This window comes from Taudactylus pleione, unplaced genomic scaffold (genome assembly GCF_031769625.1).
Source record: "Taudactylus pleione unplaced genomic scaffold, aTauple2 ptg000306l, whole genome shotgun sequence".
NCBI lineage: Eukaryota > Metazoa > Chordata > Amphibia > Anura > Myobatrachidae > Taudactylus > Taudactylus pleione.
The window spans coordinates 9,050,776-9,076,688 of NW_028284707.1; the positions used below are offsets into that span (position 1 = coordinate 9,050,776).

At 41.6% G+C, this 25,913-nt stretch overlaps 1 protein-coding gene across 6 annotated transcripts in view; it reads right to left on the minus strand.

Annotated features, from left to right (window-relative positions):
- Window positions 1-1,851: 1,851 nt before the first annotated feature.
- The window catches only part of MTSS1 (MTSS I-BAR domain containing 1), a 178,028-nt gene continuing 153,966 nt past the window's right edge, over window positions 1,852-25,913 (minus strand). Inside the window, exons 7-15 of one of the 6 annotated variants that reach the window (XM_088442262.1) lie at window positions 24,243-24,400; window positions 21,956-22,063; window positions 19,800-19,897; window positions 15,421-15,628; window positions 13,768-13,887; window positions 10,005-10,178; window positions 7,214-7,372; window positions 6,475-6,637; window positions 1,852-3,279 (exon numbers count right to left, since the gene is read on the minus strand). In XM_088442262.1, the coding sequence (XP_088298388.1) occupies window positions 2,600-3,279; window positions 6,475-6,637; window positions 7,214-7,372; window positions 10,005-10,178; window positions 13,768-13,887; window positions 15,421-15,628; window positions 19,800-19,897; window positions 21,956-22,063; window positions 24,243-24,400 (1,868 nt within the window). In that variant the 3' untranslated portion in view covers window positions 1,852-2,599. Of the gene's footprint in view, window positions 3,280-6,474; window positions 6,641-7,213; window positions 7,373-10,004; window positions 10,179-13,767; window positions 13,888-15,420; window positions 15,632-19,799; window positions 19,898-21,955; window positions 22,064-24,242; window positions 24,401-25,913 lie in introns of all 6 variants that reach the window. The other 5 variants (XM_088442259.1, XM_088442257.1, XM_088442256.1 and 2 more) reach the window with 5 other exon arrangements.

A 25,913-nucleotide genomic window follows, 5' to 3' on the forward strand; every position in this document is an offset into this window, starting at 1 on the left:
TTGTTAGTAGTTGGTGAAATAATGTGAGCACACAGAAGAAAACAAACAGAGTGCTTCGGAAATATAAGAAAATCCCCTTTGCTACAGGCAGATACTTACCCGCCCACCCTGCGTGGAAAGGAGACAGCCCTTTCTGTGGGTGAACCAACAGGACACGAATGCAGCCTATCAGCCATGGACAAGTGACATCACTAGATACCGGTGAATTGCTAGGCTGAATGTTGGTCTCCAAACAGTTAGCAATGTCGCTCTAGTGGGTAAAATATTCTTCTATAATTTCTGTCACTAATTTCCAAGTCTGATATTACCAGTACTCAGATAATCATAAAACAGTTCCTATACAGTAGGTGACAAGTGGTACCTGGATGAGATTTATAGTAAAGAGAAAGGTTATCCTAAAAGGCGGGCATTCCTATTTTAGGGAACAGATATATTTATTGTTTTTATCACCCAAGTAAATACTGACTACAGATATATAAATATTAGAGATGTGCAGGCTCAGATTAGTTCGGATTTTCCCGCCAAATTTCGGGTCTCAGAAAGAGGCAAAACATCATCTTTCATAGACAATTATCTTTCATGGACAAAAGTCCATGAAAAATTGTGTTCATGAAAGATGATGTTTTTGGCGGTAAAATCAGGCGGGAAAAATACGAACTTGTCCGAGCCTGCACATCTCTAATCTTGTGGCAATGGGCAAAATCTCTAGTGTTGTGGCAATGGGCAAAAAAATAAAATACATTACAGCATTCATGAATAATTAAAATCTCCATAGCAGATAAATATTATAAAACGAATATGCAGCATTTAGTGTAAATGTAAGATAATAATAGGATGTTTAGTGCTGCTCACTATAGCTTACAATGGCAACTGAGGTAATTATAACAGATACTATATCTTACATCCTATGGGCTAGATTGACATATTATGCCTAAGGAAATAAAAATGAAGTACACTGATAGCTTAATTTTTATGAATAAATGGTCAATTCCACTTCTTTCTATAATTCAAACTAGTGCGCAGATTACACAAACTCATTTTTGTTTGTGTTTAGGCATTCACATCTGGAAATAGTAGCCCTGTTCTGGGTCTCCATTCATTCCAATAGGAAAGCAGCAGCACCAGTCACCCACACTTCATTATGACCACGATCATAGCAGATTCATGCTATAATTTGTGAGTGGGCGACATATTCATAATATGGAACAACTAAAGCAGAAGCTAGGCAGGGTGATTTATTATTCTTAAATGTAGCTCCAGGTGTACAGTTTGTTTGCCCCAATTATTTTAAATTAACTCTACATATATTTAAAAATATTTTCATTATTGATTATGGGGAAAAAAATAAATTGGTAAATTTAATTTTATTTCATTTGCAAATGGCCAGGACACACTATTAACTTATCTAAACTCTTTTTATACCTTGGAGGACAAAAACAATACATTTATCTGTTTCTAAAATAGGATTGCCCAATTTTTCGGTACCTTTCACCTTTCCCTTTAATACATAGGCTGAATTCTGTTTCCACCCACAACATGGCTGTAGGTAGTATGCACCACGAAAAGCAGGGTTCTCTAGTCAGTAAAACCCTGCTTTACCCAAACCCGCAGTCCCGGGACATTAAGAGTTCATACAATAGGGGCAATAGAAGTGGCATGCTGGGTTTAAAAATTACAACTGAGAAGATGAAGGGTTTTTTTGTGTAGATTTTTTTTTTTTTACAAAGTATGATGAAAAGCACTGGATAAAACAGAAACACTGTCTTCTGGTATGGCTTATTTGGAACTAGTTATCATGGAGCTGCAAGCAGTAATGTCTAGATTACAGGTGGCGTGTGTGTATGTGACAACATATGGTATTATGGTACTCTTCACCCCTTATTCCCCTGGTTACATGCTAAAACGTTTTTTTTTTTTGTATATTGCTCTTAATTGTTAATAACTTATAACATCAGCTTTAAAAAAAAAAAAGAAAAAAACCACAACAAAAAGACCCCCCCCCCCCAAAAAAATGTATTTAAAATAAAAATTAAAAATGTAGATGGTAGTTTATATATAGGAAAAGATAAGCCGCTGTTATAGTGAGGTGTTCTACACCTTGTTTTTGTTTAAGTAGTCTGGGGCCTGTTGTTGACCTACATCGCCTATCATGCCAAACAAGTTGTTCCTTTTCGATCAATACAATTTAGGGGGAAAGAAACTAAACCTAAGTCTTTCCTGTAGGAATACAAACTTGTTCTTTCTTTTTTTTTTATCCCTTCAAATCTGTAGAACTTTATAAAGAATTATATAAAATTAAAATATGGATTTTGGCACTTTATGGAAATATTTTTTTAAACAAAAATAATAAAAAATAAAACAAATTGAAATAAAAACCCCAAAACATAAAAGGTCTTCATTATGTGCAGAAGTAAAATTACTATTTACAATATCAGAACACCAACAGATATTAACCCTTTCTCTACTCTGCTTTACGGTCATCATTTATATATTTTTCAACCCTGTCTATATGTTCCTACAAAATCCGCTGATCACAGACTGGAATGGATTAAGATAAGTAAGTGTCAGGGTGCAGTTCTTTCGTCTCGACCAAATTCTCCTAGGAGAGACGAGGGGCCGAGCGGTCGTTTGTGGTGGTTCTCTTGAGTTTAACTCCACGGCGAATTGCGTTTAGCATATCACCACCTTGAGGGGCATCAGCTGGAGTAGATTCTGCCGCCTCTAGGTCAACTTGGGCTGTGGATTCTGGGAGGAAGGATCCATCCTGTTCATCTTCCTCTTCTTCATTTTCGGCCCGTCCTGGCCTCTGCTCTTCAGCGATCATGCCGTGTGAACCAACACCTGGCGGATTTACTGAAGCTTGTCCACTCCACATTTCGCCAGGAAGCACGGGTCCTTCAGCAACAGAAGGGGAATCTGGTGATTGTTCGGAGCTTTCCTCGCTTGCGCTGCTGGGCAGCCCAGCTGGCATGTCTGGCACTGTGGGGGTTTTGACAGGGATAACTGGTGTCTTTATTGGAATGGGACCTCCTCCGATAGTGCCACGTCTCACTGATGGTTTGGTGGATGGTGTCCTTCGGATGGTAGCCACCCCGGGAGTGACTATTACAGGTCCGAAGGTGGCTGGCAGTCCGGCAGTGGAGGCTGGGCGTTTGGCTTGGAACATCCTCCTGTATGACTGACTAATATCACTGTTTCTAGGAATGGTGGAAGATTTATCAAAATCCTGTTGCTCCGGCTCTTGGTCTCCACTCACTGAGAAGTAATCGTAATCTGAAACTAGAGACAGCGGCAAAGTTGAAGCATTCGGTAATTATGATAAGCAAAAACATTGAGATGTCTTGTTCATACAGTTTGAGTAATAATCATGAAACTCAGCGCAGAAGCATTTATAGAATTAAAAATAATAAAAATAACATCCGCCCCCTTTGCGTCACCCCCATCACTACAACGTTGTTCCTTAAAACGCAAGCTCTCACGAGCAGGTACCTCCATCTTGTTTCATCTCCTTTAGTCTCACTTCTGGTTTACTTCTAGTCTTCCTTGTTACGTTCTCTGTATTTTAATTTGATCTACGCTAGCTACAGTATTATGCCATAGTTTATGTAATTATGTATATCTATGCTGGTTACCCATGTCATTTTGTATTTGTATATCTGTAAGGTGCTGCAGAACCTTTTTGGCACCCTACAAATAAAGGCTAATAATAATAATAATAAATTATTTATATTGTGCCACCAATTACGCACCGTGTCATGCACCCCAGTGGAACTCCACCATTACAGTCCAAGTTTTAAGGATATCCCATGCTTGAGTTCAGATGGTTAAATCAAATTAACTAAGGTACTAATTAAGTCACCTGTGCTCAATCGTGGATATCCTTAAAGCCTGCACTGATAGCGTTGGTTGGTTATCTCTGCCCTAACACACAAGCACAAGTACACAAAAGCTTGCGTACACGTGCACACATTGGTTAACAGCCAATCAACCTAGTAGTATATTTTTGGAGTGTGGGAGGTACCTGGAGCACCTGAAGTAAACCCACACAAACAAGTGGAGATCATACAAACTCAACACAAAGTGGGCCCTTTGTTAGGAGTTGAACTCAGGACTTTAGTGCTATGAGACAGCTGACCACTGTAACACCGTGCTGCCATAACAACAAAGGTTTCACAATCTGTTATTGCCAACTGGATTCACTCATGATAATCTCTGAAAAATTAGCAATACTGCAGCATATATGTAACTAAATGTGTAAAATGTCTATTAAAAAGAAAGAACCTGATTACTTACTCCCCCTACTGTATCAGAAACTCTGGCTTTTCTCACAAATGTAGCAGTGTACAGCAAGCAACTAACATACCGGTGGCCAAAATTGCGGACACATTTATAAATTTGAATGTTTTTCAACTTTGAATGCTTATAAAAACTGGTTCACTTCACGCAGTGCAATGATTCATGTATCAAATGAAAGGAAATTGAATGCTGAATTCAACACAATAAACAGAGGTAAAATATTTGCATTACAAGGGAAGTTATGCTACTTGCTTCAGACAAAGCACAGAAGCGTGAGATTCAAGAAGCTGATTGTAGTAACAGCTACTACCAGCTAATCGGAATCGTCATTCTGAGGACCAATCAGCTCTCGTTTATGAGCAGGTGCGAGGTCATGTTCAAAGGTGGGAAAGCTCAGTTTGGCGGTTTCATTTTGCAGACTAAAGTTGGTTACTGAAGTGTAATTACGGTTGGATGTTTGTGTGTATTGTTTAGTGCTATTGACGGTCTAAAAAATAAATACAATAATGTCGTCCAGGCAAAGTGGTGACTGGTCAGCCAGGAAGAGATCCAGGATTGTGGTGTTACGTGAAAATGGTCTTTCGTATGCAGCAATTGCGAGAGAAGTTGGTGGGAATGTGACAACATCAGGAGTACGAAAGTTTTGTTTACGCTATCAGGAAACACAATCTATACAAAACAAAGAAGGAAAAGGCCGAAAAAAGTGCACAACCGCTGTTGATGATAGGAGAATAAAACAAATTTGCGTCAGGGACAGATGGATGTCATCTGCGGCCATTAGCAGTAAACTGAGTGCAACTGGTGTTTATGTCAGTGCAAGAACGGAACGGAGAAGACTACCGGAGGTTGGCCTAAAAGGTAGGATTCCCCGAAAAAAGCCATTGCTGAATAAAAAGCAGCGGCAGAAACGAATACAGTGGGCAAAAGAACACATTGCATGGACAGAAGGTCAGTGGAAACAAGTGATATGGAGTGACAAAACTAAGATATCGATATTCGGTAGTGATGGGAGAAAATATGTGAGACGTCACATTGGGGAAGAGGTACATCCAGATTGCATTCAAGCGACAACAAAGAATCCTACAAGTGTTATGATCTGAGCATGTATGACAGCAGATGCTGTAGGCCGCCGTTATGTCATAGATGGCACACTGAACAGCAGAAAGTACATTGACTCCATCCTACAACCAAAACTTCTACCTTCTATCAGGGATCTTTTTCCAGATAATGCCCCAGTTTTTTTCCAGCTCCCTGCCATACTGCCCGGATATGCAAACAGTGGTTCACAGAGAATGACATACAGGTGCTGGGATGGCCAGGAAACGGCTCAGACCTGAACCCCATAGAATATTTGTGGTTCCCTTTGAAAAAACTGGTACATCTGAGGCGTCCATCCAATAAAAGACAATAATTGTCTCATGGCACCACATAATAAAGAAGGAAGAGCTCCAAACATTGGTTGGCTCAATGCCACGTCGCTGTGCTGCTGCCTTGAAAAATAAAGGATACCCAACGAAATACTGATAGGACAGTAACATCATAAGTACACAGGGATTTTCACCCCGTGTTGTTTTCACTGCATAACTTCCCTTGTAATGCAAATATCTGACCTCTGTTTACTGTGTTGAATTGAATTCAGTATTAAATTTCCTTTCATTTGATATATGAATCATTGCACTGCATGAAGTGTAACAGTTTTTATAAGCATTCGAAGTTGAAAAACATAAAATTTCAAAAAGTGTCCGCAATTTTGGCCACCACTGTAACTGTTGGTAATATAAAGCTGATAGGACAGCCGAGGAAAGTGCCGATTTATAAAACAGGCCGCGTGGTCAGTGTAATGGAACCTCCATTATGAATTAATCCATATATGTAACTGTTTTATAGCACGTGGAAGACTTATTGAATATCATGCTAATAAAATGCCTCTATAATGACGTCACACATCTGCGTTCAACATTTCCAGGTACAGGGATCATGGTCGCTGTGCTGTGTGTATTTAATGTATATATGGTTATCTTGTCATACTGTATAGCCGAATCCGGGGCTGATTCAGTAAGGTTTGTCGTGGATTCACTACAAATTCCACGCCAAACCTTTCTCATGGGAAATCAAGAGAGTCCTTGCACTTTATTTTATCTGTCTGCCCTGGTGCGCTGTGCAGAATGGTGCTAGTACCTTGCGAGGGGATCGTGTCTTCCGAACAGCACGGTGTTGTAGTTTGGGTGCTGTAACCACTAGAACATTGTAAGGAGTCTCTGCTGCTCCGCTGTGTGTCTAGCTGTAGGCCCCTGCTCAACGCCAGGGCCAGCTCGTCGCAGTTCTCAGTCTCCTCTCCTTGCTGCTAGGAGGAAGACAAAGAAGAGAAGACATGGATACCACACACACAACCCGCTTAGCATTATGGGAGAGATGTGACAAACTTTCTAAAGAGGTCAAGAGAAGTCGCCCATAGTAGTCAATTAGCTTCTAGCCACCACTAAATCTAGTCTATTCTATAAAATAATAGAAGCGAATTGGTTGCTATGGGAGACGTCTCCACCTGTCCTCTATAGAAGGTTTCACACATCTCCTCCTATGTCCAAACACCAGCACAGGTAGTCACATTCAAGTCTATATCATAAAGCAAGTCAGCGGCTTGCCCACCAAGTTCTACGCTTTTCACATGTAATATAAGAGCAAACTAAAAGCAGCTGAAATGTGCCCAGACTGCGTCTACATTTAGGCAGACACGCAAAAGAAAAAAAAGTTGAAGGCGTTACGATACGGAAAAAGTCCCCTTAAGATCCTTAGACAAACATTCAACACAGCACATGGACACGGACAATAATCCTGTAGAGGCACGTTAGCAGCTGTAGGGAAATGTGACAGGAGAATTGAAGTTAATGCGGAACTGTTCCACTACACCACTCTTTACCCTGGATGATGCAGGTACACTGGTGATCCGGGGCGATAGAAGTTCGTCAGTCTGCCCTGGAAATGCAAATTGGGCTCCTCCACAAGGGTCAGCTTCGCGTTTGCGCCTCTGGAGCGTGTTCACCGTAGGCTGGTCGTATGGACCTGGCTTAGCCCAGTCCTGAATGAAAGGTTATAAAATGCTATACACAGATATAAAAGGACTTGGGGGAGGGGTGATGTTTCTAACCTCCTCAAGAGGACCGGTGGAGTAGATTCCCATAGCAACCAATCAGCTTCTTGCTACTATTTTATAGAATGTCTTGATAAATGATAGCTTCAAGCTGATTGGTTGTTATGGGAAACGTTTCCACTTGTCCTCTTTAGAAGACTTGATACATCCTCCTTCCCCCCCATCCTTGGTCTTTTCAAGGAAACTTGGGTTAATCGCTGTGGTTAAGAGCAAAACAGTGGCGCGTGAGCACAGCCAGGAAGGGCGCGGACAGACAGGGCTGGATTTACCACGAGGCTCGGTAAGCTCTAACCTGAATGGGTTAGAATTTAGCAGAGGAAGGAAAATTGCAGAAAGTTATTAGGGTATATGAGGTGATGTGATTACACCAAGGAAGGGGATGAATTATGTTACAGGAAAAACTAGCTATGCTCTCTAAAAGCATCGGCTGAACAATATTTTATGTACAAGTGGTTTGGCTAGTGGACAATACGGGACATAAAGAGCCAGAGGTCGTGGGTCTACAGATCCAATGGTGTAAGTCCAGCCCTGCTGACAGCAGATAGACGTATTAATCATACAGCGTCGATGCAGATCATCTAATGTATGTATTAGTGCGCATTCTCATTAAATTATGGTTAGCATTTACCCAAACACAGTGCACCCTGTCAAGTATTGAGGAACGCTAAAAATGATAGGAAGGTGGTTTTTCCCTAGGACGTCACTACAGTCACCTCTATGTCAAAGTATAGTTTTTATATTGAATAATGACATTTGAGTAGCACAGTGCTTAGCATTAGGGTCATGGGTTCCATATAGACCATGGTTCCATTTGAATGGAGTTTATATGTTTTCTCTATTTGTGTGGGGGTTTCTTCTGGGTGCTCTGGATTTCGTGCACAGTTCTAAGATACACTGGGCATTTCTCATGAAGAGAAGTCTAATGCACTGCGAAACGCGTTGGTATTACACCTATGCATGGGAACTGTCCACCCAGCTCACATCGAGGTACGAGTCTACACTCTGCGCTCAAAGATGCTTCCACAAACTAGACGTGCCCTAGGTGTGCGACACCTTTCAGCAGACCAGCTGGGAAAAAGTGTGAACTTTACACTAAAACCCAACCTCATGCCCATTTAGAGAGTCACCTCTTTCATTAACATAGCTATTGCATTTCTGAGTGATTCACGAGAGGGGACAATGGCATTGCTTTGCAACATTTGTCACGTTTGAATGAGTGAAGCATTTTACTACACTGCTTAGCTTGAAGTGCAACGTGAAGGTGCCATTAACATATAGGTCAAGACCCATAGACCATCTTCTTTGAGCTGGTGCAAAACTCAAGACATTTCTGTGGCAAAATGCGCACCCCCAAATCTCATTTCATAAATGTAACTCTGCAAAAGGAAATCTTCTGACAATGCGCTGCAATATTAGATGGGCCTACTTCATCCCTCCTAAACTCCTCATTTGAACTTATGTAAACTACTACACCAAATTCATGTGTTTGACGGGAATCTGAACGGTCGTGCGCTGAGCCACTGCTATTTTGCACTTCATAAATGTCCTCCATAGATTAGATAATTGTCTAGAGCATACGTGCCTGTTATAAGCTGCTTATATTGTGAGCGAGCTCACCAAGAGCAAAGGGATTGCTATGTGTTGGACCTACAGTGATTGATCAAAAGTCGCTTCTTTTAAGAACAGTAGTGTATGAATTCTCAATACAAACTGACCTGAATATGAATTAAAAGAAAGAAAATTAGTTACAACAAACTAGAATTAGCAATGAGATCAAAAGCCACCCAGCGGGCAAAGAACATCTCACTGCACAACCCCCACTCACATTATAGCGCACCTCCCTACAAAATCGGTCATAGTTTCCGATCTGAGTATATGGAAAACGTGTAGAGGACTGATCACAATACAAAATAGACTACATCATTAAATGGCCGGTATTACAGTAGCTCAATGGTCAGTATTACAGAGATTAAGTTAAGCAGTATTAGTAAATCCTATATTTCAGCCATGAAGAATTGGAGTAGTAAGAATAATGACTTTTCTAAAATAGAATTTGTAACTTGTGTCGATTTTGAGCTGTGCGGCTGTTGATATATTATATAGCCCTAAACAGTGCATGCAGCATCTTGTAAAACAGACTAGAAGAGTTCCAGTATCAATACAGAGTATGAATAATACTGGCTGCAAAAGCTACAGTGAGAGCATCACACAACATGTCTGTAGTACATTCTATGTCTCGTATGGCAACAAACATCTGCAGTTGTCGTTGGCCACAATACTCAGATGTGAGACTTACAGACCAGAAAACATGTCTTGCAACATGTCTTGAACTGTTGGAATAAATGTAAAAAAAATAAATGAGAAAGAAAAAAAAAATATTGAGATGAGAGAAACCAAAATGTGGCCAGTGCGGGTTGTGCAGAATTGAGATTTACAGCAGTCACAGAGGATTTTTAGCTTGTCTGAAATCAGGAACACCCAAGCAGATTAGTCGGTGGCTGGAGCCGGAGAAGAGGAAATGAAGTGTAAGGCCATAGCTGGCAACACATAAAACACAAACCTTCCAGCTGAGGATCTTAGATGATGGTAACATGCTCGGCCCAATGGTGTAATAGTTGCGGCTCTCTGAGCTACAGCGGGTCCAGGGACGGGAGGCTAGGAGCGGGAAATGGGTGAAAGGACCTGCTGCAGTCAGGTCATTGGACAGGCTATGGTGATAAAACCCATTAGATAACTGGAGACAAACAACATGGAGGGAAAGGAAACAAAAAAACAGGGGAGAGGGGGAAAGGAAATCAATATAAATGGCAAATGAGGGAAATGTGATTTAAGTGTACCTGCTGCCTACGCAGAGTGAAGGCCGCCATTTTGTGCTGTGAGATAATATTGGACTTATTTGTTAGGTGGCTTTTTGCCTCATGCTTCAATCCTGTCACTAGTTCCGAGTGAATTGATAGGCTGCATTCTGAAATTGGTTTCAGCACAAAATGGCCGCCTCCACAGTGATAGGTGATGGGTCCACTTTACAGAGTAAGCAAAATAAACAGGGTTACTATGAAAATGGCAAATGGATAATATGGTCAAACAAAATAACAAAATGAAGCTGCATTTAAGGAGGAGCCACACTTGCAGTGACACAAATCTCTACGTATACGCACGTCAGATAACAAGGTATCCCCTCTCATATCAATGCGCCCTAATTTTTGTACTGGTGTAACATGAATTTCGTTTTTCCGGGAGGTCTTCATAAAACTGAGTCTTCCCTTGGCAGAACCGCTCTAGGGGTGGGGGACAGTCTCTCCATGCTGGAAAGCATTTGCATTTCAGCACATGCTCATTCCCAAGGAGATGGTGACATGTGTCTGTGGTTTCCATGGTAATCGCATGACACTTTCCAATCCATAATTAATTACCTGAAGCTTAAAGCAATAAATCATGGTGTGGTAGCTTTAAGTAAAAATAAATAATGACTCTATAACCTGCTTTTGTGGACAGGATGGACACATTAATACTCGAGGATGCCCATAAGACTTGTCTGCTCCGGGCAGTTATGCGTCTTTTGTTGCGGTCCTCATTACCACCCAGTTGCTGACCACTAATGTAGACTTGGCCTTACACCTTTGGATTCAAGCCTGTCCTTTATTACACCTGACTTTTCTGTTCCTCCATTGCAATGTGTAGTTCCACAGCAGCTGCAGGGCCGCATGTCGAATAGCCCTGCTCTATTGTTACTTTTTGTACCAGTAACCATATTACACTTGAAGGGAAATTGAGGATGCTCTGGGCGAAAACCACAAAAGTCTAAACCTGGCGGCATGAATGGGTTGGGGTCCCAGACATATCACACTTGTCAATGTGATGTCATATTTTTATCGATTGCTAAATTTGGTTTTACTGACAAAAATGTGACCTCATTTTAAGTTTACCAATAGTTGGCTGCCACGATGCTTATTGTTACAGTGAGGGGATCCAGGGAGTCAATGAGCCTTCCAATGACAGCGCTAAATGCTCTTCATTTGGGGTCCTCACAGGACGGTCACTGGATTATGTCTGACATTGGCAGATCTCACAATGAAAGGCCAGCATATACTTCCTCCGTTACACCACCCCTGTTCCTGCATATCATTAGAGGATGTTGGGCAGACAACGATGGAGTGAGTTTGCTGTATAACAGCAGGGAAATCACTAATGTTTTATCACAATATTCTGTATTTGCACACAGCACATAATCATAAAACAGGAAAGATGTAGATGCTGACCCAAATTACAATATAACTGTACAACATGTCTAATATATACTGCACACATGTTCACAGAGGAATTGTTCAATATACAATACACAAAAACAGTTGTGTTGTTTCCGGATGTACCAGATCGAGTACCGATGCGGGTTCACACATTCCATTAAAAAAAAATCTGCTGCCCAGTCATAGGAACATGGGATGTGTGATGATGAATGAAACAGATCTAAGAGTTCCCAGCAGCTTCTATAAAACAGGTGCAAAACCTTTTTCACGGCTATTGGTTCAATCCAAAGATACCGTCAGCCTCCACTGCGGGACTAAAGCTATAGAGTGACACTTGGCGGGGAGATTTACACGGTGGTGAGGTTCTGTTGGGACCTCCTGCACCAATACAACGCTGGTTACCCACGTGAAAACCTTGCAATGTTGTTCTCCCGTAATTACCCGCAATGCGTGCAGCAATATACTGCGCTAGGTACCGATGGAACCCTGCGCTTGCTTAAACCAACATCAAAAGTTAGAGTAACTATGACTATAGGGGGGGGGGGGGGGGAGTAAGACACTTAGAAATGTGTCAGGTTGTATTATTGCCTATACACTTGTGGCATTACATTTTACATTATTATACTACTTTATATTGCTGCTGGAATAGATACAGTATTATGTGTCTTACAAAGATATATTATAAAATTATAGACATAGCGTGCGCATTGCATGATAACATTACATTAACGTTCCACGATAAAGTTGCTACAATCACAGTGGTTGTAAAGTCAAAAACAAAAGAGCCACATGTACTGGCTGTCTAACAGGGTGACAAATGATAAGGTGCATTTAAGATCCATATGAAAGGCTTTGATAGCTTTGGACTATATATATATATTTGATATAATACTATAGGGGTCAAACCTGCGAGAGAGATAAAATGGAGAAGTTGCCCATATAAACCAATCAGCTTCTAGCTGTCATGTTTCTAGCACAGTTTAAAAAATGACAGTTAGAAGTGGATTGGTTGCTATGGGCAACTTCTCCACTGTATCGCCCTAAGATTTCAGAGATTTCCTGAACCCATCAACTTCTGAAAATGAAAGTATAATATAATTAGTGCACATTAATGACACTAATGTCAATTGTTTGGTTTAATTGCTCAAATCGCCTTAAAAACTAGAAAATAAGAACAAAATGAAACTTGCTGATCACTAGGTGCGGATCCAGAGTTGAACGCAATTCAGATTTGCAGACGTATCTGGCATGTTTTTTCGCACTGGGCAAGTGCGGGCATCTCCACTAGCAGCTGAAGGGGCGGAAATGGGTGGGTAAGGGGTCTTACGCCCACAGGCAGGTTTCAGTGAGTGTGTGCGGAGGGAATTGCATTATGTGCAAATTTGTGCACACATGTAATCCTGCCGGTTGTCCGAAGCAACATTTTAAGCACGGCAGGTCTGGTGGAAGCGAGGATAGAGGACAGCTCTGAAACCAAGCGCACTGACAGTCGTCTGCATACGGGAGAATACACGCATTTAGTTACGTGTACGCACTCTGGGAGCAATTACATTCAACAAGTGAGATGGAAAGACTGGGATATTACCATCAGTGGCATTCTGTAACATTATAAGAACATGCTAAAAAATGATTATATAGAACACGTGAGCTGCCAGGAATATCACACAATAACCCCATATCGGTCACAAAGGCTGTAGTGAATTAAACAAGTTCCTAAACGCATGACATTTACAAGAATGATATTTAGCATAAGTTATTGTTATCATTCAAACTAGTTCCCTTGGGCAGAAGGTGAGGAGGGAACAATAGATGCTGTATTACAATGCTGACAGGAATCCACCAAAATGGGGACCACGGTTTACAAGATGCTACGAGAATTCCTTGTAGACACCTAATGGACATTTTGAGGGAGGACCACAATCTGTTGAATGTCGATATTGTGTTAGGATTTGCCTGTCGGTAGCTAATAGGTAGACTTCATTTAGTACGACATCATTTTAAGCAATGACAACTATAATCGTCAATAGTTTCTCCGGCAGATAATAAAAATGCAAGCAACCCCCCCAGCATGTTCACCTTGTCAGTCGAGGCCCACGCTCCCATTGTGGAACCAGAGCTCACAGAAGTAGGCGAACTGCACTCACTGACTGACTGGCAGGTCTCCGATGCTTCAGACGAGGCCGAGCTGGACGAATTCTGCATTGAGGAAAAGGGGGGTAAGGTGGATGGGGCATAAGGTAGAGATTTGTGAGACATTGAGGCAAAATAAAAGGGGGGGAGGGGGAGAGAAAAAGAAAATAGCATTTTAGTAAAAAAGGCCTTTACAGCAAGACGGCGGCCATGTTGTATACAATGACATAACACACATGAACGTTTGCAGAACAATGTGGTGTACATAGAAATTTTGCTGACAACGGTAACACTGGGGAGCAGAATTGGAGAAATAATCATTATTTTAAAAATTCTATTAGAAATTAGGGATGTGCAGGCTCGGATAGGTTCGAGTTTGCACGCAGAGTTCGGATTTTTCCCTCCAAAAAAACGGAACTCAGAAAGAGGCAAAACGTCATCTTGCATGGACAAACATCATCATTCTTGGACTTTGTCCAGGAATGATGATGTTTGTCCATGAAAGATGACGTTTTGCCTCTTTCTGAGTTCCGTTTTTTGGAGGGAAAAATCCGAACTCGGCGTGCAAACTCGAACCTATCCGAGCCTGCACATCCCTATTAGAAATATAACCATTGGATCAACTGAGATGTAATATTGCTGGTGGATGTTGGATAGAAATATTTCCACCACTGCGGTTCTAACAGATGAAAGCATGCACACCTCTAGCTCAATGGACAAATATTAGAAACAATATATGCAGGTCCTAAAAACATAATGTACTAAATTTAGAGAACGGTTTTGTATCTCAACACCCCTCCCCCCCAACCCCGCAGAACGACACCTAGATATTTTGGAGATCTTCTCGCAAGAGCACAGGTGAAATCATCAATTTGGTTGGGATCAGTACTACAGTTACTGGTGCTCCTGGTAGGAACATGCACTTCAGATGTATCTGGAGAGCCAGTAATCTAAACTTACAATAGTGGGGAACTTGCAGGTACCCGAATAAAACGAGTTGTGGCCCTTACAGAAAAATCATGAAAATATAAACATACACTGAAAACGTGGTTTCTCCTCTAAACAAGCATCTAGAACTCCGTGCATTATCTCGCAGTCTCTGCTGGTTCATCATCTCAGCCTCTGCAGGTCTGGCCGAGTACCAGTTAGCGGAGGTTACTGCTGATGGTGACGGAGCTGCCAGGTTCAACTGAGAAAAGTTGTCATTGGAGAACACGCCCAGAAAATGGCAGCTGGTCAAACAGGCGCCATGACGATTGAATCTGGCGTAACAGAAGCAGGAGAGGTGTAGTCCCTAAACTTCAGATGGGGAGTATGCGCCAATAGTGGCACCAGAGGTGACTGCGGTGGGAGCTGTCTTGTCAGATGCTGCTTTCAGGGCACACACCCAGAACCGTATCCACTCAATAACTCCACCTCTCCAGAGCCCGTCTGACCTGGAAGATGGCAGCAATCTCTTCTGTTCACGGAGATTTTAAGTTACAAGAAAGGCGTCTCTATAAAGGTTTACCTGGGAAGGGGCTAGGTTAGACGAGAAACTCCATTTTGAGTGACCCCTGACATCTCACATTATACATGATATAAACGGCTAGCTCTTACCTGGTTGACCACTTCTGGCGGCATGGGGGACGGAGACTTTGACTGAAAAGCATCCTGGGAAATGAAGCCGGAGTCGTGGGAAGAGACGCTGGACAGCCGCATGGGGGCCTGCTGAGGCAGATTGGAGCTGCGATAGCGATAGTGTGAAGTGGGTGAGTGAGAGTGCGAGCCACTTGATCTGGAGTCACTACTGTTAACGCTGTTCAAACTGCTGTGTAAGACAAAAGGGAGAGGGAGAGGAAAAGACAAGAGGGGCGGCAGAAATTGGGGGAAAGGGGGTGAGGGATCCGTAAAAAAAGAATAAAAGTAGGGGGAAGAAAGGGGGGAGGGAAAACCAAGCACCAAATTATATCTCCACAAAATCTCCAGCTGACGGGCAGCATGAGCCACAATTCAAACAGACAAAGGTCGCCAGCTGCAGTATCCACGGTCTGGTTCTGTGGTTGCTGCTTATGAAAACTCGTCATTTACACACAATGAAAGCAGCCATTTTGTGGGAGGAACCACTGGTCGTGAGAATGCAGGAACCAACCATATCACAGAGGCCTCTGGGAGGGTCTATTTACTGAGCAGTGTTAGGAGACAGAATTAAATTGATAAGAAAGTGATAAGGTACCAGCCAATCAGCTTCCAACTGTCATTTTTGTTGGGAGCTGATTGGCTGGCACCTTATCACTTTTCACTCTGTCTCCTAACACTGCTTAGTAAATAGACCCCTAAATCTTGTGCCAAGAGAGGGGAACGGCCGGCAGGTTCCTGTTGGGCAACTTTCCTCCCTAATACAGAACGTAGCCCCTTCCCATTGTGATACAATTGTCCAGGCAGCCAAACTTAGAAGGGCCATTGTTAGTGAATATAACCTTCGTTAGGGTTTTTGGCCATTAAGTCAGGATGTGACTAAATCTTTCGAGTAATATCGGATGGATATTTGCAAAACATTGATAGAACACTATATCCTTGTACTGTACAAATACCATATGAAAACTACACATGTACAGGTGAGGACTAGAAGGAATCCTTGGGGGGTCTCTATTTTTATTGCCAATGCTCCCTCAAAGCACCGGAGCCCTCCTCATGCTCTTAATTCACATCCTCTGTCCTCCCTCCTAAACGTATTTCACCCACACTCCCCTAGACTGTAAGCTCTCACATGCAGGGCCCTCCACCCTCTTGGTTACACACACTCTGCACTATCCTGGTCTCCAGTGCGCCCCATACTCACAGTCAGAGGCTCTGACCATTTCGGTCTCCTCTCCCAGAGCACAGTCACTGTCTGCTATTGTTATCATCGGTCACTCACTAAGTTGTGTAGGAATCTACACTTGTAGTGTCTCTTTGAATATATATATTATATTGTTTGTGTGTTTTATTGTCATTTTCGCTGTACGGTGCTATGGACACTTTGTGGCGCCATATAAATGAAACCTAATAATGATAAGAAATAGTGCATACTGCATAGTATTAACTGAGATTCATAAAACTTTTAAACTTCAACCACATGGGGGAGCTGTGGTCCAATAAAACTAATGCTGTAATAAGGAGTATTTTAAAACTGGACACAAGCATTTGCGCTCTGTAACTTGGGATGTCACGTATAATGTATTGTACACTTATTTTTTGTATCATCTGTTTTATTCTGCAAATGTTAAATGCTTTAAGTCCTATTGGGAGAAAAGTGTTATTAAAAAATATTATTGATATTTCTTATTAATATTCTGCCCATTAATCCCTGGTGACTAATGGGACTACTGGTTGCTGGTGCAATGATTCTACAACAGACTCACAAATATTCCTTCGGTCCACAAAACAGCTGCCTCTACTGTGTGTCGGTGATAAGCCCACTTCATTTATGAACTTAACCAGCCAGACATTCTTTAGAATACTGCGAGTTCCAAGTGTGTGCATTACCGTATATTTATTCCTTACAGCTTATTCTCCATAGAAAGCTGCAGATTATATATATACACATATGTGCACACAGTTACACAAAGACACGAGATGCTGGACTGGGCATGCTCTTGTAGGTGATGTGGGGACTGGGGTTGGAGAAAGACCAGCACAAGGGAAATACCTGCCAGATAGACATTAGGGAAGCCAAAACCATTCAATATTCAGGGCAAAGGCAGCATGCAGGTAACACTGTTTTATACAGCAAAAACAGTTTGTGTAGGGTGAGTGCAAAGACAATCCATCATATACGGGGTCTGTGTAACAAGCAGGTAAGTCCTCCCAGCAGGAGGCTACAACAAGATGGAGGCTGAGGGTGCTCCGGAATCGAAATGATTAACTTGCAAAATGACATTTCACCTCATAAACAAATTATCAGAGAGTTACTGCACCAATGTTACCCGGTATCTTATTGGTAACAATTGCTTTAAAAAAAAAAAAAATCATACAAAAGTAAACACTTATAGGGGGATATTCAATTAGCGTGAGGAAATGCTGTTTAATTTTCCCCCGCATGGTAAAGCACGGGGTTATCGCTCACTAACTGACTGACTCTGCGTTAAGTGCGTACTCAATGGATTTTCCCCACGTGTTAAACTACAGAAGGGCATATTCTGCGAAAGGACAGATCCGACCGACTCAGAATCGGCTGGAGACAAGCAAAAATGCGTAAAATCGCTTCTGCGCATGCCATCAACATACAACAGATTTACTTTTAGGGGTCAATCCAATTAGGTGCGAGTTTGTGTCATGGAACAATGGAACACGCACACTTTGCACGAAAGCTCGCTCCTGAGGAACGCTCAATCCTATGCTAAATCACTGTACTCATGGGGAGGGTGTGTGAATTGTCTATAGCATGCGACTTGGGAGGGGGGCATGAAAATATGGGGAGACCATCCTGGACCCCAAAAAAGTGACAACCTTATTTGCAGAATCATACAGAAGGCGGTTAGTGGGCATAAGGAAAGTTCTGAAGGTTTTTAAATGGTGCCAAATGGCTGATTTGTGCATTTTTTTTAACAAAAATTGACAAAAACAAACTTTATTCATTTAATCTCAAACAAACCACTTGCCAGGCTGGGCTTCCCCTGACAAGGGTCGCACCTGAAGCGACCAGTCAGAAACACCCATTAGGCGGCTGTGGGAAGATTAGCTTCTGCACCTGCGGCTCCCCCTCCTTTGTATCCTGATCATTGCTGGTGATCGGGACCCGGCGGCACCCACCTCCCGACGCACCGATAAGGAAACATCGGTGGCTGCGGTCTTAAATAATCCAATGATTTTTTTTCCGATGGTTGCCCCATTGACCACCATCGATGGTACACCTGTCAATAGCTATTATTACAGTATACCTTAAAAATTGCTATTTTTATGGTATACTGTGTCGAAATTTTTTTTAATACAATTGTGTTGGATAAGTTTTAAAAAGATGTTCTTGACCGAATTCAATCATAAAAAAATTTACAATTTCTGAGCAGTTTTTGGGAAAGATATTAGTCATTTAAGTGGTTAATCGAAAAATTTAGAAAAAGAAGGTTATTGTGTGTTAATTTGAGGCCACTACCATTTTTAAATAAAAAAAAAAAAAAAAGTTAAAAAGCAATTATTTTTTATTGAAAAACAAAAACCTGTATTTGGGGTGTGTAAACTAACAAAAAAGTTGATTTGTGGGTAATTTCAGGCCATTTAAAAAAATAAAATAAAACCACCCAAACATTACATGTAATTATTGGGTTAATTAAGTCAATTGAACATTTCTAAATGTCTAATTAGTCTTTAGGGGGACTATCCAAATGTGTCCCGACATTTGTACCTTAAAATAAAGATTTTCCCTGCCATCTCACCCTCAGAGAGAGCTTGGATTTGGATTGCAACTGTACTCCGCAGTGCGAGTCCCCCGTGAGAACAGCTCGCACCTAATTGGACCCTCAGTCACCACCTTTAACCTCGTTATTTATTTTTTTCAATGAAAATAAATATATAAAGATGGAATTACTTCTACAAGTCCTCCTGCATCTTCTACTACATCAAATTTTTTGTTTGCTTCAGGGCTTTTCAGTTGTGTATTTATATCATCTGTTCTGCGATAACACAATAAGATGCAGAGAGCAGGTGTGTGTCGTATCCCAGGGCAACCACAATGAAAACCTTCTGCACGATCAGATAAATGCATGGATTTAGTACAAGTGGCAGGATGACATGTACAAGCCAATGCGATAAAGTAATCTGAAGACGGAAACCCCATTTATACATTTAGCTTTTTATTTCTGAACAAAATGGTAAATGACTGATGTGTAGCTATAAATCAGGCGCAGCTAACCAGATGTTGCTGAACTACAGATCCCAGAACTCCTAGGTAACAGTGAAAGAATTCTGGGAGTTGCAGATGGACGACTCGGAGACCTGCAGAACAGACGCCAGCGGCTTACCTGCAGACACTGGACTTGCGAGACATGGTGGTGCTCGGTGAGGACGGTGGCGTCTGGTAAGACCATGTGTAGTCTGAGCCTTTTAAATCATGAATGACCTATTGAGAAAAGAAGGAGAAAGTTATATATTACCAGCCCTGCCAATCTAACATTCACCATTCCTGTTTCCTGCAGCAGATCCACAGGGGTATAGTGTATAGAGTGTTTAGAAGTGCAGATGTTGCCCATATCAACCAATCAGATTCTACTTAACATTTATCTAGACTCTTCTAGAATAGAATAGCTAGAATCTGATTGGTTGCTATGGGCTACATCCCCAATTCTAAAAACTCTCAGTTTAGTAAATATACCCCACAGTATCCTCTACCCAACGGTATGAGATAACAACACGCCCTCACTTGTGTCCACCGTCCTACTATACCATAGCATACATCTGCCCCAGACGTCCAGCAATCTAGCACTTACTTTCAATCCCATGTGCAGCATTTTGCTCCTCCCCTCAAGTCTATTTTCTATCCAATGTATTGTGATTAGTGTGTTGCTCTGTAGTGGCCAATCTATCACTACAAGCAGAAGGCCTTTCTGGAACCCTGTAAATTGAAGCAGTTGACACGGGCAGACCCCCGATGTAGAATGTGTTTCCTCTATTAATGATCTAGTGATAACGTGGCAATAGAAGGACAAGCCCTTCACCTGGGAGAACATCGGCCAGTAAACACTTTCCCCATGATGAGGTCTCCATAAAGACGAAACGCGTTGGCTGTTACACTGTACCTGATTTTGCCTCCATGGATTGATAAGTGCTTTTTTTCATTGTCATTTTGTACGTTTGCTACTTACTATTTTTATTACTGCTTAAATAAACTGAGTTTCTTATAGAACGATATAGTCATTTGACTTTTCTCTCTGGGACTTTTACGTTCCTAATTAACTGCACAGTTTTTAAAGGATTGTTGTTTTTTAAGGCAGTGTTTTTGAAAAACAGTTTTATTCCTTTTCTATTACATGTCTATTTGGTGCTCTTGAGTCCTGAAGTAAAACATACCCAAGTTGTGAATTTTATTATTAACCACATTCACTGCACACGGAGGAGCTGATTCAGACCCGCTCGTTAGGATGCGTATGCTCTTAGCTGGCCGATTGTCGCTTTCTGTGCATGCGTATGCATCGCAATGCACGTGAGCGAACCACTGCGAGAGATCGGGAAGCGTTCGCTCGCTGCACATAGACATCCAGCAGAGTGAGTGACCGGAGAAGCTGTTTGTGGGTGGTGACAGGGGCTGGCCATTAAAAACGGTGGAGTTGGAGGTGCGAATGCAGTCGTGCCTGAGCGTCTTAACGCCGTTTAAGAGGTGTGCATAATTAACAGGCAGCGTCATAGTACACGTCACCTGGTTGTATTTCACACTGAAGTGATCGCAGTGCTTGCGGCAGGGTATGGTTAACCTCAAGCGCTGCGTTCGCATCTGATGGTGCTCGATGTACCAATGGTTTCATGCACATCCAAGAGATGACGTGCGCAAGTGGGCGTCTTAAGACAGGCTGGTGGGCCTCTGCATACACAAAGTGATCGCACGCCAAGGCATAGTGGGCGTGCTAATCCCTTGCCATGCGATCGATTGCCTTGCTGGGTGTGTGCCGGATTTGCATACGCTGGGTGCGAGCGAACGCATCTAGCGAGCGGGTCTGAATGAGCTCCTGAGTGCTTTTAAGTTGATATCACATTATTAGGTGTTTTTTACCTTCTTTTATAACAGTAAAACACTTTTATTTAGTTTATTAGACTTGTTACACTTCACATTGTACGCCCCCTCTTTACCCGTCTTTTATACCCAAGATAAGAGATGGACAACCTGTAGGTCTCTAGATGGTGTGGGATTACAGGGCAGCGGACATGCTGGGACCTGTAGTTGGGAGAGCCACGTACTGCACTGATCATCGATTACTCTGATTGCTTCAGAAAATGTATCCACACCACCAAAATCATCACCAAGCGGTCATTACACTGCGCTCGCTGTTATTTTTAGTGGCACCTTAAACAGTCCACGCTGTAGCTGGTTTTCTATGTCAGATGGCTGGCAGGGGCTAGTCTATTTTGGTGGGGGGGGGGGGGGTTCTACATATATGTGAACTGGCAGACCATTGTGTGTACCAACCTGTTCACTGGCAGAAGGTAATTTATGTGGATCCACGGTGAGAGTCTTTAGGTCTTCAGATATGGTTTGTAAATGTGTGATCTCCCCCAGCATGGAAATCTCCTCCTCCTATTAACAAAAAAATAGTGCCCCAAATATCAGGCAATGGACAGAAGTCTGCATGCAAAATATCAACTCTAAGTTGTCACAGTGACACAGATTCTAAAACCAAAACAGGTCACCAGAAATGATATGCCCAATACATTCACTTAACTGGGTTCTACAGCTGAATGGAGTAACTCTTGATTCTTGAAATAAGACTTCTGCCTAAAATCACCTGCTGTAAATGCAGAAACACACTATTGCTACCTTTTGACAGACAGGATGTAAATAACGGACCTACAGTATCTAATCAACATCTCAATCAGTACTGTCCAGAGTGAATATTCATGGTTTCAGATTCTGCCAAGGAAGGTTGGGTATTCACAACCTGCCAAATGGTAGCAACAATGGGTTTCTGAGATTTCAATATTTTATTGCAGGCAAAGGTCAATCTCAAGTATCAAAAGTTTCTGAAGTTTTTGAATCCAGTAACATTATATTAGACATGTTTGAGTAGTGGTAAAGAACTATGACTTTCTGTACAAAACAAATCACTGTTCTACCTTGTGTATAATTGCCCACAATTCCTTTAGAATACACTTCCACTGCTGCTGTTTCATTTTATGTTACAGTATTATTTAAGGTATGTTTGCGCTTGTTTCTCGACTGAACCATTAGGGGGAATACATCATCGTTATAAAAGAGCAAAGATAAAATTGTACATGAAGTGCTGGTTATTACTTCAAACCTCACTTAAATATAAAAGAATACATTTTAAAATACATAAACATGAACCTGACTGATTATACAGTACACTACAATAGTTACTTTTAGTATACAGTATATATATATATATATATATATATATATATATATATATACACAGCCTTAATAGAAAGCACAAATAACTATTGCAAAATACAAGTATATACAAATAATAATGAATGACTACAGGAAAATAGATGAATGTAAAGCACAGAGAACAGCCCTGTTATGTCTGTAGGTCCGAGGTCTCCAGAGGCGCTTCTACAGATGGAATGATGGGATAATAGTTGTGCATTTGGATTGGCAGCTGTCATACACCTGGAGACATTAATTAAATGATCCAGAAAAGGGCACTAGAGGCAAGTGTCCGCAAACATACACAAAGGGACAGGTAGTCCTGAAACGCGTTGGAAAGAGAAGAGGCGCTGGGTTTGGCTTTTTTTTATCAAGGGTCACTGTGGATAGAGAGGAGGGATCCGGACCACTCCTCTGTTATTACGATCTCACGCATATTTACCTCCATGACCTGGTAAAGAAGCCACCTGGCAATATTTCATTATTTATTCAATATTTTTTTTTTATCCTGATTCTTGGACATCGTTTTTATTGAAGTTATGTATCTTGTCTGTCTTTTATCTTGTATATTACATGTTTGCATATTTTACCGTGGCCATTCATGTTGGGTTTTTTTATGTGGTTTAATATAGCTATATAGTTTTAATAGACACTAGGCATTTTATACGGTCATTTTATGTTCTCTTGCCCGAAGTTACCCATCTGGAACCGTACCCCTCGTGGGTAGCGCCTGAGGTTAAAATGACATTTTTTCTTGTTTTGTATATGGTCTGGGGCAGATTTTATTTTTGACCTGAGACTGCTCCCCACCCGGTTATTTCTAGCAGTGCTTTTAGGTTCTCCATACACATTTTCCTATACACAAAAATACAAGATGTGATTCTGATCCTCTTGCAGAATTTTTGAAAAAACAAAACGGGCACAATTAGGATTTATAGTATATATATATATATATATATATATATATATATATGCAATTAACAGCTGGAATCAGTCAATCATAGTTTATAGGTGTTTTGTTTTTTACCTTTTTTATTGTAAATGGTTACTCAGATATACTTAGAACAAAATGACAGTCCGTTCATACATACATACATATACCATCTAATCGGCGCCCTCTGTATGTTTTGGAATCACAATTATACACACTCGTAAATGGGTATCCCTAGTATTAAAGCAGATGGGCGAAGTAGTGGAACAGATTAGAGTACCCTCTTTTGCTGTGGCATAGTACATAAGGATGGAAGTGTCTATACTGAAGCATTAGCTCATTAGGCTTACCAATTACACACAGCCTTAGCGCCAGTAATTAGCTATGACGCTGGACAATTCCCTTTAATAACAGATAGAAATGCCAAGTGCTTACTATGACGGGCCGGAGCATGGAGATGAAGGAACAGAACCGGCTGCGTTCCTCAATCAGGGCTTTCCTCACCGCCTGCTTCTCCGTTTCTTCCAGGAGCAAATATTTGTCATTGACGTCTTGCAGGGCGCTGTCCAGCTGGGGCTGTATGTCACCTCTCCCTACAAACAACATGGCCAAGTAACATCGTCATTCAAGCGTGAATCTTAATCCTGTCTGTACAGTTCACCCTGATGTGTGTAGAGTTTATAAACCATCACGGTGCAGATAATGCATCGGTGCCTATCAGGGATGTACCGGTAACCAGACAATAGCCCATTGCTGGAGTAAGATCCATGGTTTGCTATACATTTATGTAATGGATTGGAAACTGACGGGGAAATCATATTGAACCACTTAAAAATTCCCCATTTAACAAGGGGAAATACAAATATCTTCCCAGCTACAGTTTTTCTCGAGGCATCGAAACGCGTCTGGCCCAGTTTGCTGATATATCGTCCACACATCACTGCAGTTGTCGCCCAAGCACGATCGCCATTATTCCGCAAAGCTGGGACTTGTATTTTAACCCATATTCTATGGATATATGTATATCTGTATGATCCCTTCCGTTACACGGTAAATGGAAAAAAAAAATCAATATTGCACTGTACAATGGATGTTTTTCCATGATATTGGCGATTGCCACATTGCAGCATATATTGACTAATGCCTTTTCTGTAGGTAATTGAAGCATCTGGTCCTGTATACATGCAATTATTGCCATCACGGTGCTAACTCTTATAAGTGTACAGTCTGCAGGTGAGGAATATGTTACAGGTGAATGAGCTCCAAGTGGAATCAAAATCTCTATTGTGTTCATGCTAACACCCTGCACCTGTCGTAACCTGTGCGGTTCCTCTATCCTGCCTGGGGTGTCGCTCTCTGCTCTGGTGCTTCTACCACACGCTGGTCTGTATTTCAGCAGTTTGGTGTATTAGCCAAGTGTACTGGAAGCACCAGATCAGAGAGTGACACCACAGGCAGGAAAGAGGAACTGCACGTGCTATGACAGCTGCAGGGTGCTAGAATGAACACTACTCTATAAACATTGTATTGGTCTGAAAATCATGACTGTGGGGATACATTTGGGAAGATATAGGCTCTCCCACATTACTTATATTATGACTCTAAAAAACGGGAAAGAATTTAGAATTCTTAACAGAAAAACTAATAATACGCTTTACGGCACTAGGGTGAAGGGTAAAACTCTTTATAATTACGTACACACCCCTATGTATAAAAAAAAAAAAAATACACAGGGTTGCCATAGTAAACTAACAAATTATCCTGACCATCCCTTTACCACATAAAAGCTGGACCTAATTCATACAGATCACAAGGGTTCAGCAGAGGAATCTGTTACAAAGCTGTGATGGGTTTCGGACTGCAGATAGACAGTAATTAGGTAGACACCAGATATAAAGCTGCATACACACGTAAAGATTATCTGTCCAACCATCCAACTAGTTGATTGGTTGGAATGAAAATCTTGTAACGGATGGGAGTAAAGCTGGCCACACACTAGACCAACTTTCATCCAACCAGCCAATTTGTTGATTGGTTGGAATGAAAATCTGGTAACGTATGGGAGTAACTGATGATCAGCAATTTGCTCCTAAATGCCAGAAAACA